General features: G+C 41.2%; 1 protein-coding gene across 4 annotated transcripts in view; it reads left to right on the top strand.

Annotated features, from left to right (window-relative positions):
• The window catches only part of TPX2 (TPX2 microtubule nucleation factor), a 52325-nt gene extending 46596 nt beyond the window's left edge, over positions 1-5729 (top strand). For all 4 annotated transcript variants that reach the window (XM_036418549.2, XM_036418548.2, XM_036418550.2 and 1 more), the window contains 3 exons: positions 1276-1387; positions 2039-2220; positions 4545-5729. In XM_036418549.2, the coding sequence (XP_036274442.1) occupies positions 1276-1387; positions 2039-2220; positions 4545-4655 (405 nt within the window). In that variant the 3' untranslated portion in view covers positions 4656-5729. The remainder of the gene's footprint in view (positions 1-1275; positions 1388-2038; positions 2221-4544) is intronic.
• The last annotated feature ends 6594 nt before the right edge of the window (positions 5730-12323 follow it).

The raw sequence follows: 12323 nt of genomic DNA, 5'->3' as shown, positions 1-12323 counted from the left end.
TTGAAAGTACCAGTGAATCTCTCTTTCAAGGGCTGTGACACAGAATATCTGTGAGGGTTATTTTCCATAATAAAGATTTTTTTCAAGTTTTTCAGACGTATACAAAATAGAATAGTATAATGAACTTTCATTAACCTGTAACCTGGTTCTATAATGATCAGAACATAGAAAAATCTTACTTTATTTGTGCTTCTACTTACCTCTACACCGGATACTGCTACCTACACAGGGTTACTTTGAAGCAAATCTTTATTTCATCTCATTTCATCCAAAATACTTCAGTGCATATCTTTAAAATAAAAGGACTAAAAAATATAATCACAACATTATTATTGTAATAAAACATTAACAATAATTCCTTAATAGTGACAGGTAGTCAGCATTTATATACCCTCAAATTTCATAATTTTTTTAAACCATTGAATTGCTCAAATCAAGATCCAAATAAGGTCCACATATTACATTTGTTTAATAAATCCAAATCCCTTTTAATCTATAAGCTTGTCTACTTGCATTTTATTTGTTGAATAAACTGGATTATTTGTCCTATAGGTTTTCCATAATCTGGATTTTGGTCATTGCATTCTATGGTGTTGCTTAATATGTTCCTCTGTCTCCTGTATTTCCTGTTGATGAGTAGTTATATTAAGAGGATTGATTAAACTCTGGCTAGGGTTTTTTTTTTCCCCCCAGGGGGCTTGAGAGGAAGAATACAGATGATCACATCTGGGGGTATATAATGTCTATTTTGGGGGTAGGTGTTAAGATAAGGTCTTAAAATTACAATTGATCCTTGGACAACTAATTTGAACTGCACAGGTCCACTTTTACGTGGATTTTGTCAATAAGTACTGTGAATGTATTTTCCTTATTTTCTTAATAACATTTTCTCTAGCTTAATTTATTGTAAGAATACAGTACTTAATACATTTAACATACAAAATATGTTTTAATTGACAATTTGTGTTTTTAGTAAGGTTTCCAGTCAAGAGTAGGCTGTTATAGTAAGTACATTTGGGAGGAGTCAAACATTAGTATGTGAGGATTTTTCAACTGTGTGGAGTGTTGGTGCCCTAATCTCCATGTTTTTTGAGGGTCAATTGTATCATAAAGATAATTTCTAATTCTCAGTGGATTTCGATGTTGTCAGTCTGATCTGCTCCTTGTAGATGAAATCCTCCGCTGTCTTTAGTGCTGAAGCATTAGAAACACTAGCACTTGAGTCATGGAGATGGCAGTCATGGCAGGTTGTCTGACAGGCTTTCTTTCTTAAAGCTGGAAGAAGAAATGAAACAACAGAAAGAAGCAACTTGCTTCAAGGCTCGTCCAAACACCGTCATCTTCCAGGAGCCCTTTCTTCCCAAGAAAGAGAAAAAATCCATGACTGGTATTATTATATGTACCTTTGGGGGATTGGGACAACATTGTCAGACTTCCCAGGGGGCCGCCTGGGACTCAGCTGTGTCCGTGTAATGCTGTGGCAACCAGGGCATTTGCCTGTAGAGGATCTACTTTTTCCCCTCCTTGACCCCATCTTTTGAACCCAGCAGCTATGTTTAGTTTCAGAATACATTGGGGCCATATTCATAGAGGAAGATCCTGGGCAGAGGCAGCTGGCATTTCAGTAATAGTTTAAGGCTTTGTCCACCTAAAAAGTTCCAGTAAGTGAGGGAGGGATGGCCAGGACCTCTTTCTGGAGTTCACCTTGAAGCAAGCCTTAGATACAAAACATTTGCTTCCATAAGCACTGGGTAGGTTGTCAGAAAATTGGGGTTCTTCTACATCTATCTGTCTGAAAATCACAATGTGGTTTTAAGCAAGCTACTTCACCTATTTGGGTCTTGCTTTTCTCCTAATTAGTTGATTTTCGAGGGGCCCTTCCATGTCTTAAACTTCTAAGACTCCAATTTTCAGTAAGCCTTCCTTAGCGCTCGGCCATTCTATTGACATGCATGTCTGAGCCTCTTGCTGGCTCTGTGGGGTTCAGGTTTATGCAAGTCCTGCTTGAGTACCAATATTCTCTCTGTTTCTGTCTCAGAGAACCTTTCACTAGTTCAAGAACCTTTTCAGCTCGCTACTGAGAAGAGAGCCAAAGAACGGCAAGAGATGGAGAAGAAAATGGCTGAAGTAGAAGCCCAGAAAGTCCAGAAGTTGGAGGAAATCAGGCAGCAGGAGGAAGAGCAGCAGAAGGAGGAGCTGGCCAGGCTCCGGAAAGAACTGGTAACTGGGCAGCAGGAGTGCTGACTAACCCGTGATTGTCTCTGTTTTGTTTTCCTTGTACCTTGTCTTGTTTCAGAAAGGACCTATGGTGGCAACAAGGACACATCAAAGACAGGGGAAGCGGGAAACCACACAAATCAAGGGTGGTGACAAAGTGGAGATGTGAATGAGGATTACAATCTGTACATTGTGATCCATGTATCTGCTAAGTTACCATAATTTTGGTACTTTTTAGGAACCAACCTGTCAGTTACATAACTCAATGTTCATGCGATAAAAGCAAGCTAGTTGTTAAAATAATACATTTATCCTTAGTATTGCACTCAGATAGTTTCTTCCAGGAGTCTTCATAACGAGGAAATCCTGGCATAACTATTCACAGTGATCACTAACTTATTTTTATTATTTCTTAATGTTTAAGAAAACCAATGCATTTTACAATTAGACAAGAATACATAATTAGGGAAGGACCATGATAATTGGGCAGTAACTATATTTTCCTTTTCCTTTTAATACTTGACTCAAATTCCTTGGAGTAATAGTGCATATCAGTTCACATGAACCTCTGTGCTAACACTAGTGTAATGATTTAAATATTAGTTATCCAAAAAGAAAGCTTAATTCACATTCAGGACCCTTTCACTAGGAGGGCAGCAAGCCACAGTAACTGCATCAGTGAGAAGGAAGACTGCCTCCTGCACACCCCCTACTGGGGATGTGCCCGCAACCAAGGTGCACGCCCCTGACCAGAATCGAACCCGGGACCCTTGAGTCCACAAGGCCGATGCTCTAGCCACTGAGCCAAACTGGTTTCAGCAAAAGACAGTTTTAGATGAAGCTTCATATGATTAATAAAAATGACTATGGACATACATAAGTTGTTGAAGTTTTGTCTAAAAGTGCTAAGCCAACAGCTGATACTGTGGTTGGCAGAGGTAACTGGCTGCAGAAAGGGTCTAAGCACAAACTATTAAAGGGACTAGCTTCTTGGTAAAATTCAGGCTACCATTTTCTGATTGAGTAAAAACAATATGTTCCCCATTCCAGTTATACTCACAAAACCAACCTTTTTTTCATCCTCATGCTCTCTGATTTTTTCAACACTTGTTACCTTCTGCTTATGTTTGTCCCCATCATGGAACTGTTTCTTACAGCGAGTCTCAGTGTAGGCTGATAGCACAGTTCTGTCAGGGCTAGTTAACTCTATTAATCTGGCTTGATGTAGGATAGATTGTAGACGAAGCATGTCAAACTGTCGGCCCGCAACGAATATTTTTGTAGCTCAGCCAATATAACGGCATATAAGAAACATTTTAATAAAAACTTCATGACTTAGTTTTTACAATATCCTGTTATATATAATTATTAATAATGAACTACAATGTTCGCTAATGACTGATTACTATAACCATGTTGCATTAATTTCCCTTACGCATCTTATGCGCAGGCGCACCATTTCTCTCCACTAATACTGGCAGCGAATATTTTAGCAGCCGATTGCCACGTCATTAGTCCTTGTAGTGACTTGTTTGGTGTGTACAACAGGAAATATTTCTCTTTCGGAGAACAAGAAAAATAGGTTTATTTGCATTACACTTATTAATCTGTGCAGTTATTCAGTGTCTGGTAAGTTAATATTCAAGGAAAAATATTAATTTTTATTAAAACATTCTATTACTTTATGTTAACAATTACTCATTTCAGCCCTTTGTATTCAGTGTGTCTCTATCGAAATAAACCTATGTTTCTATGAAAATTGAAGCTTTTGTTTTTTTCGGCCCACATAAACTTAAACCTTGTTTATTTGGCCTGTGTTGTTAGCCTTTGAGTTTGACATGCATGTTGTAGACTGCCCAAAGGATAACGGGACCAGGTATTCTTTCAGCAGTCCTTCCTGGTTACTGTTTTTTTTTGTTTTTGTTTGTTTTTTTGTCTGTTTTTGTCTATGCTTTTAGTGACTATTAGGACTAGTAAGCTTAAGGCTGTACTTTAGCCAATTCTTGACATGGATCTCTTTTCTGCTACAATTGAGTACTGCCCCATCACATCCTAATAATAAACACTCAAACTGGAGATGGGTTTGACATCCTTTAGTGTAAGCTGAGGGATGTAGCAAGACATGAATAGAAACCTACTTGGGCTCCAAAGCTCATGTGCTTTTCCATTATACTGTGTTTGCCTCCCTGCCCGCCCCCCACCCCCACCTTGGGTTATTGACTGGGATCTGTAAGACTTACAAACATTTTCTCAAGAAAAAGCAAACAACTACAGTGTAGTTTTCTAACATCAGTATCAGTGCTGACTTTATTTTCCTTCCTTTGCAGGTGCACAAGGCAAACCCAATACGCAAATACCAGGGTGTGGAGATAAAGTCAAGTGACCAGCCTCTGACGGTGCCCGTATCTCCCAAGTTCTCCACTCGATTCCATTGCTGAACTCAACTGTGGCTGCAGACACTGCCTGGGCACAGGAGCTGCTTTTTCCATCCCAGCGTGCTTGTCACAGCGGTATGGAGAGGACGCATTTCTTCAGACTTTTACCTCCCCGTGCCAACAGAGCATACTAACAAGTGTGGACTCTGATTCTGTTGAGAATTGTTATCTTGTATTATTGAGGCTGATAATGAGACTCAACTCATACATATCTCGATCAGACTCCCTGTAGTTATTTCCTTTGGAACATCAGTTGACCTTTAAAGTGGGTTTTAACTTGGACTAGAATTTGAAGTCTTTATATCAGCACTATGTAATTTCCATTGCCCTCCCCCACCCCCTTTTTTTTTCTTTTCTATTTTATGTCAGAAAATAAAGATAGTTAATTACTGAGATAGGATTTGAGTCATGGCTTCAGTGAGGAACAGTCAGTATATCAAATTCCTCTTCTCTGCACAAAATGAATTTCAAGTTGAGCTCTTTGCTACAAGGGAAAGCCTCATTAACTGCACAACAAGGAAGAAGACGGTGTGGACTGCTGGGAGCCTCACAGTGGCCATCAGCAATCTTTGGGCAGAGCTGCTGCTGCCAAGGCACATTCTTCCCTTATTGGTGCTGATAATGATGGCGATGCCGTGCAGCCCATGTTTTAAGTTCATCAGTAACTTGGACTGGAAGAAATATGTTTGTCTTTCCCTCCCTGGTTCCTTCCTTGTAAGTGTCAGCTCAACTAAAATTTTTTAAATAAATCCTTTCTTGATCATATGACCTCCTTAGATAAGGATGATCACTTTTTTTTTAGTGCCTCCCACATGTTTCTTGTGTATGTCTCTAGTACAGCAATTACACTGAGGTACTTGTACTTGTTTATAAACTAGTAGAGATACAGGATACAGGTATCTAAAATTACCTTAGGCATCTCTGTATTTCTTGTAGCTGGCACAGTATTTGCTAGGTCCATGTTAAATAGTATATTTTCTTTTAGACTTGACATTATTTATGAACTCTGTTCCATACTAATAATATCTGTCTAGGCCAGTCCTAGGTACCATATTAAACCTATATCCCTGTTGTTTATTCATTCAGTGAGCATTGTGTACAAACCATTGTAGATTCAACAAGATATGATTTGCAGGCCCACAAACTGCAAAATATGGTTCCTTTATTCACTTAGATGTATATAGTATACAGTTCCATAACTACTTATGTAGTTCATTTAACAATATTAATTTGGTACCAACTACATATAACTTGGCATTGTACTGGTCTCTAGAAATATAGCAGTGACCAAAAATAGAAGACCTTGCCTTCATGGAGCTTACCTTTTTTCGAGGGGAGAAGGACAATAAGCAAGTAACCGTTCTGTCAGAAGTTTCCCTGACTGACTGCTGTGTGGAGAATAGACGGGGGCGGGGAGCGGGGCATGTGAGAAGGAAACGGGAAGGTTGAGGTTCTTGATATAATCTAGGCGAGAGCTGGCAGTGGCCCCCGGGCTTGCCTGGTAGCAGAGAAGGTGGTGAGAAATGGTTGGATTCTGAGTGGATTCTGTAACTGATAAAGATTTGCTAACAGATTGGACCTGGAGAGTAAGAGAAAAGGAGTTAAGGAGGACATGCAAGTATCAACCCCAAGCAGAGTTCTCCGTCCTTGTGCCCTGAGAAATCCAGTTCTATCCCAGTCCTTGGACCTCGTGGGCTTTCTGGGGGCTTTGTCGTTGTTATTTTTTCTAGTCACCTCTTGCTTTGGTTTTTAACTTCTGTTCATCTCTTGATCCCCTCTCTGTCCTGTGGAGCTTTTCTACCTACCTCTACCAGCCTTTCCTTTCTGACAGTTCCCTGTCCTCCACATATCCCCATCTGGTATCATTTTTGTTGTTGTTCGTTTCTTGTTTTTGGTGGTTTCATGGAGAATAAATCTGACCCTCCAGGTGAGGGTTTGGGAAGAGCATTATTGAGAATTCCGGGCCTTTGGCATCCTTTTATCCCATTTACTTCATTCTGGGTTACCTCCTCCAGAAACACCGGTGTCAGAGTGGAGTGTGTTTTAGAAGCGGACAAATAGCTTGAAATTGAAACACAGATATCCATTGCTTCTTGCTTCCCAGAATTTCTCAATTTTCCAGTGGCTCTCTTTTCTCCTTAGCACTGCCTGTCTAGTATTGAGTCCTCTCTGAACTACCTCACAGGACATTCATTTTTCTATTAATAGTACAGGCTCCCATTTTCCCTGAAACTTTCCACTTTTTTTTTCTCCTCAGATATGCCTCGGGTTTATTAAAGATGCCCTATACACACATTTGCTACTAAAAATTGAAATAGGACATCAAACAATGTTACAACTCCAATAAGTACAATAATAAGGTGTATATCTAAATGGCTCCATACCATAATTGTCAATAATACAATCAAGAGGACCTGGATATAATAGGCAATGACTACAGCCACATTTAAATTCTGGTTTATTCAGATTCAAGGTGCGATATTGAATAGCATCCATCCTTCATCGAAGCCTTTCTCTCATCTCGATTTATTTCTGAACACTTGCCACTGTCCTCCTCCATGTTTCGTGTAAAGCATGCCTTGATTCAGCCCCAGTCCTGACGCCTTCAGGTTATTTCCTATGTCCTGCTGTTGGGGTGAATGTTTTGGTGGAAGAGAAGGGAATTTGGTACGAGGGTTGAGAGTCAAGTTACTAAGGTTCTGTGCTAGTCCTGAGATAGCTTGAGTGCCAGCTGAGTATCCTCCTCCAGGCATCTGAGAAAACTCCTGTGTCCAGGGTGTGTTACTCTTTGTTGGTGAGTCCATTGGAAGTTTAGTCACAGCCTAGATTCTGTCCAAAAATAGCTCATGCAGAAGGTGATGCTAAAAACTCAAATGGATTCAAAGTCTCCACTTTCATTTTACAGAAAAATTTAGGTTCTTCATCCCTTCACACCATGTCTTAGAAGGAGCCTCTCAGCACTCCGAAGTCACTGCAGTTTTTCTAAACCAAAATCATGTCCTCTGAGAGGAATTTACTGTTTCTGAGAAATCTGGTGTCACATTTTGCTCGACAGTTTTGCAAAGTTACTAGCACCTCTGCATTGTTGGAATTCCCACAATTTCTGGGGCAAACTCTGTTTTCCATATTGTTTTGACTTGCTCATGGTTTTCCATTGCTAATAGCCCTGCACTAAGTTTCACACACTTAGATTATTGTTCACTTTTTAGTTGATCATTTTGCTCTTGTGTAATTGCTTTGTTTTTTCTTGACTGCTATTTTACAATAGTTCTCACTGGTTAATTTCCACAGTTTTGTCCTTGGAAAGTGGAGGTTGAGTGGTAGGCAGGCTGCAAACTCAACTGCTCCATCGTTTAACGGAGATGAAACCTGTACACGAGGAACTGTAACACCAGATAAGATGTGATGGAGCCATGTGAGACAGACAAAACAAATGCTGAGGGAGATTCTTGTTAGGGGTGAGGTTGCAGGGTTTTTTAAATTTTTTTTTTAATTGATTTGAGAGAGAAAGAGAGAAAAACATTGATTTGTTATTCCACTCTTTCCTTGGTTGATTCTTACATATGCCCTGACCAGGGATCAAACCCTGACTTGGCGAATTGGGATGATGCTCTAACCATCGGAGATCCCTGGCCAGGGTGAGGTTGTAGTTCTTTAAAAAAATCCAACAACAAACGTATTTTTATTGTTTTTTAGAGAGGAAGTGAGAGGGAGAGAGATTGAAACATCAATGATGAGAGAGAACCATTGATAGGCTGCTCCTGCATGCCCCCTACTGGGGATTAAGCCCACAACCTGGGAGTGTGCCCTGACTAGGAATTGGCCCACGATCCCCTGGTTCCTTGGTAGACTGTTCAGTCATTGAGCCATGCCAGGCAGGCTCTTTTCTTTTTCAGTGAAAGTTACAGAAGTAATACTGCCTTTGTAAATAAAACAATAATGATTATATTAAGGCATGAGCATCTCCTCCCCCTATTCCCATTCCCTTGGGGTAACTCATATTTAATGATCGTGGATTCTTCCAGAAAGCTTTTTATGTTCTCACGGATTTGTAGGGCATTTTTCTTTTTATAACAATTTGATTATAGCATCCTCCATTTTTATTTTTATTTGTTCTTTGAAAGGTTATGCATTCACATGGTTCAAAATCCAAAGGCCACCCAGGTAAAGTTTCCCACTTTCTCCTCCAGCTGCTTCTCTGCAGATTAGCGCCGCCAGGTGTGTTCCCTTGCGGAGAGGGCTTCTGCATGTGCAGATTCCTGTCTCTAACCTTTTATTTTTAGACAAAGTGTCATCCTCTACACTCTGACCTCACTCTTTTCCTATGTTCTACATTGAATGGTGTGGTTCAGCTGCTACTTTGGGCAAGTGCTGGCTTGCTCCCTGACTGAAGTAAGAGGCCTCTAATGAGAATCTAGTGACACGGAAACAGATCTGGAGTGGGGTCTAGTTCCTCTACATGATGTCCTTGGCTAGTGACCTGAGGTCCCAAGGACTGGGGGGCAGGTCAGTAACACCTGGTCTTTTTTGGCTCCTGGTTTCGCTGAGCCTGGGGGCTCATTGGCTTGCATATTTGGTCAAACCTGTGTATCCCTTCAGATAAATCTTTGCCTTCTTCTCAGTTCCCTTCCGAATCTTGTCTGCTGGAGAAGCTTCCTCATTGCTGACAGTAGCAGTTAGAAAAGCCATTGGCCACGAGGCTGGGCTCCTATTTCTGCACAGGCAGCTTGGTGGTGTGGATCCAGGTAGGAATTGGTCAACATTCGGAATCCTGAGCTGCCATCTGCCCTGCAGCCTGCTGGGATGCTCAGTTTAGACAACATATAAAGTTTCCTGGATACGGGACAAGCCCAGGCCTATGGAAAGAGCAGGGAGGTTAAAGTGGGTGGTACTTTGAGCAGTGACGAAGGCGTAACCAGGGAGCTGACATGTTTGCTCTGTCGCCAAGAATTCCAGGACAATTTGTTATCCAACTCAAGCCAGTGTAGTTGCTGCAAAAAAGAAGCCTGGGGATAAAACCCTACACTTTCCTTGTTGCGTTTGCTTTCTTGCATATCCACTCATCCAGTGCTCTAGTGAAGTTTACCGACATGGAAATGTCTGAGGATATTTGCTGTTCTCATGCAAGAGAATAGGAGGCTGGGCTCAGGCCAAAGCATGGCTTTTATGTGTGGGAGGTGTCAGCTTCCTGAAAGGGCTTGACAAATGCAGGCATTTCACTCCCAGAAATCATAGTTGGAGGGGCCTGGGTAAAAAGCTTAGGCAAATTCTAGGTTTTATTTAGGAACGATTTCACCAGACTAAGTGTAACATGAAGGTATCAATTGCCTTCTCCCTTTTCCTTAAACTTTTATTAAAAAGGCAATAAAAACTGGGCCTGTCTGGTCTGCTGAGACCCATGCAGTTATGGGATTGCTATCCTAGAACTGCCCAGGCAGGTATGTGAATGTGCTAAGAACTGCAGCCAAGTGCCGGTGCCCAGATTGTTTTGGCACTGGTGGCATTTTCTCAGGTCAAGGGTGGGAGACATAGTTTGCAGTTGGTCAAGATACTAAATAGTGAATGGTCGTGAATTGTAATATGAAAAGCAGTCTGGACAGACTGACAGACCTTCACTGGTGGGCATTTGTGTGCTCAGTCCCTCAGAAAACCCACAACGTCGCCAGAGGTGACTTTCAATTTGCTCAATGCAAAAATCTCACAGCATTGTATGTATGATTTGGAATATACCCCGTAATAAGAGGAAAGACGAAAAACCCATGATCCCATCACCCACCTTGAACACTGGTATTACTTTGTATAATCTCTTTTTCTCTTGTGTAAAACTTTTGTCAATTTTTCTACATTATAAGGTTTTTCTGTATTTATATTTTGTATTCTACTTTTTTAAAATTTTATTATTTAGCATAGTAATGACTCAAATATTTTTCCTGTATTAACACATACTTTGTAAACACCGATGTTAACCACAGCACACTGCTCCATTGTTTTGTCGTTGCCTTTCTTTGTTGAAAATGCTTGTTTTGCAAAGGATTTTTCTAGACTCGATTTATAGGACAGATTGGTCTTGATTTGCTTCCCTCTAATGTATCATGCTGTCTCAACTTGAAGTGACTGTTTCAAACCATTAGTCAGTCTTTATAATTAAAATATTAAAAGGACATAAAGCCCTCCCGAAAGCAGTTAGTGACGTTATTCTGGCATACCCGTTTGCAGAATGGGGAGCTCCTTTCAGCTGGTGTGAGCCGGGTTACTGGCACTCACACCCAGTGAACAAGTTTATTGGCATTTAGCAAAGCCTTTCTGGAGAGGACTCAAGCTAGTTATGTTATTTTAAAGTGTTGGAGCGCTACATCTTCAGACACAGAGGATTGTTGTCTCTAAGCCTTCAGGTCAGATTTGAAAGAACGCCCTTGTCTTTATTGGGGAAATAGGAGCAAGGATGTCCTCTCGCTGCCGTCCCTGACATGCTAGGTGACATTTAACAGGCCACTTCCCGTTTCTGGACCAGTTTCCACATCTGTCAAATGAGGAGATTGAACTAGAAAGATAATAGGGCTCTTTTCAGCTTGAATATCTTCGTAATTTTTTTTCTAGGCAATTTGTTTTCGCTACACCAGCCCTACTTTCATGTTTACGCTTTTCTTTTTTTTTCTTCTTTTTTTAATATATTTTATTGATTTTGTACAGAGAGGAAGGGAGAGAGATAGACAGTTAGAAACATCGATGAGAGAGAGTCATCGATCAGCTGCCTCTTGCACATCCCCTACTGGGGATATGCCCGCAACCAAGGTACATGCCCTTGACCGGAATCGAACCCAGGACCTTTCAGTCCCTAAGCCGACGCTCTATCCATTGAGCCAAACCGGTTTCGGCAATGTTTACGCTTTTCTATAACCAGTTGCTCAATCACTGTGAGAGGGCACCTCTAGCAAACTTTCCTGCCCCTGGATTTTCACTTGAACTTCAGTGAAGTATGTTGGAGACCAGTTTGTTATCTTGTTGAGGACTTTGCAAAGGTTGTTCTGGAAACAGAAATCTATCCCAGATCACTCCAGAGGACTAATCTCTGAATGATGTCCCCTGACATACACACATTTTCTGATGTTTCTCTTGACCTGGGAACTGGTTAAAGACTGCACAGGATGAATGCTCATTGAGTTCTTGCATGAAGTCCCTCCCATCCTGGCATTTCAAGGTGTGAAGTTATCTCGAAGTGGTTCTGTTGTGGTAGGTGGTTTAAGGACAGCCCAGTCAGACTGATGGATGCCTTGCCTGGCTGCTCTTCTGTCTCCACCACAGTTCAGTTTTGACACTGTCCTTGGTCAGAGGGACTTAGGTTGTTTTGGGACAAATGCCACAGGGATCAGGTGGAATACAGAATTACTTAGTGGGATGAGCCCTATTGGGGATTGGGAGTGGTTTCTGGCTTTGTGACCTTGAGCATGTCGTTGGAATTCTCCAGGCCTTAATTTCCTCTTCTAGAAGTTACAGTGATGTGTCTAGAAAGGACCTTTCCTCCAGGGCTGTCAAAGGCTCTCCCAGCGTGACTCAAATGTACTCTGGGCAGCAGCGATGACTGTCACACTGGGCACGTGTTTATCCCTGTTGGCCAATGTGACTCAGTCATATTCTCAGTACTAATTGTTACTGGGTATGTGTCACTAGGGG

Source organism: Pipistrellus kuhlii, unplaced genomic scaffold (assembly GCF_014108245.1).
Source record: "Pipistrellus kuhlii isolate mPipKuh1 unplaced genomic scaffold, mPipKuh1.p scaffold_m20_p_6, whole genome shotgun sequence".
Lineage (NCBI taxonomy): Eukaryota > Metazoa > Chordata > Mammalia > Chiroptera > Vespertilionidae > Pipistrellus > Pipistrellus kuhlii.
Note: the sequence above shows the minus strand (reverse complement) of the source record. Positions and strands in the feature narration are given on the sequence as shown.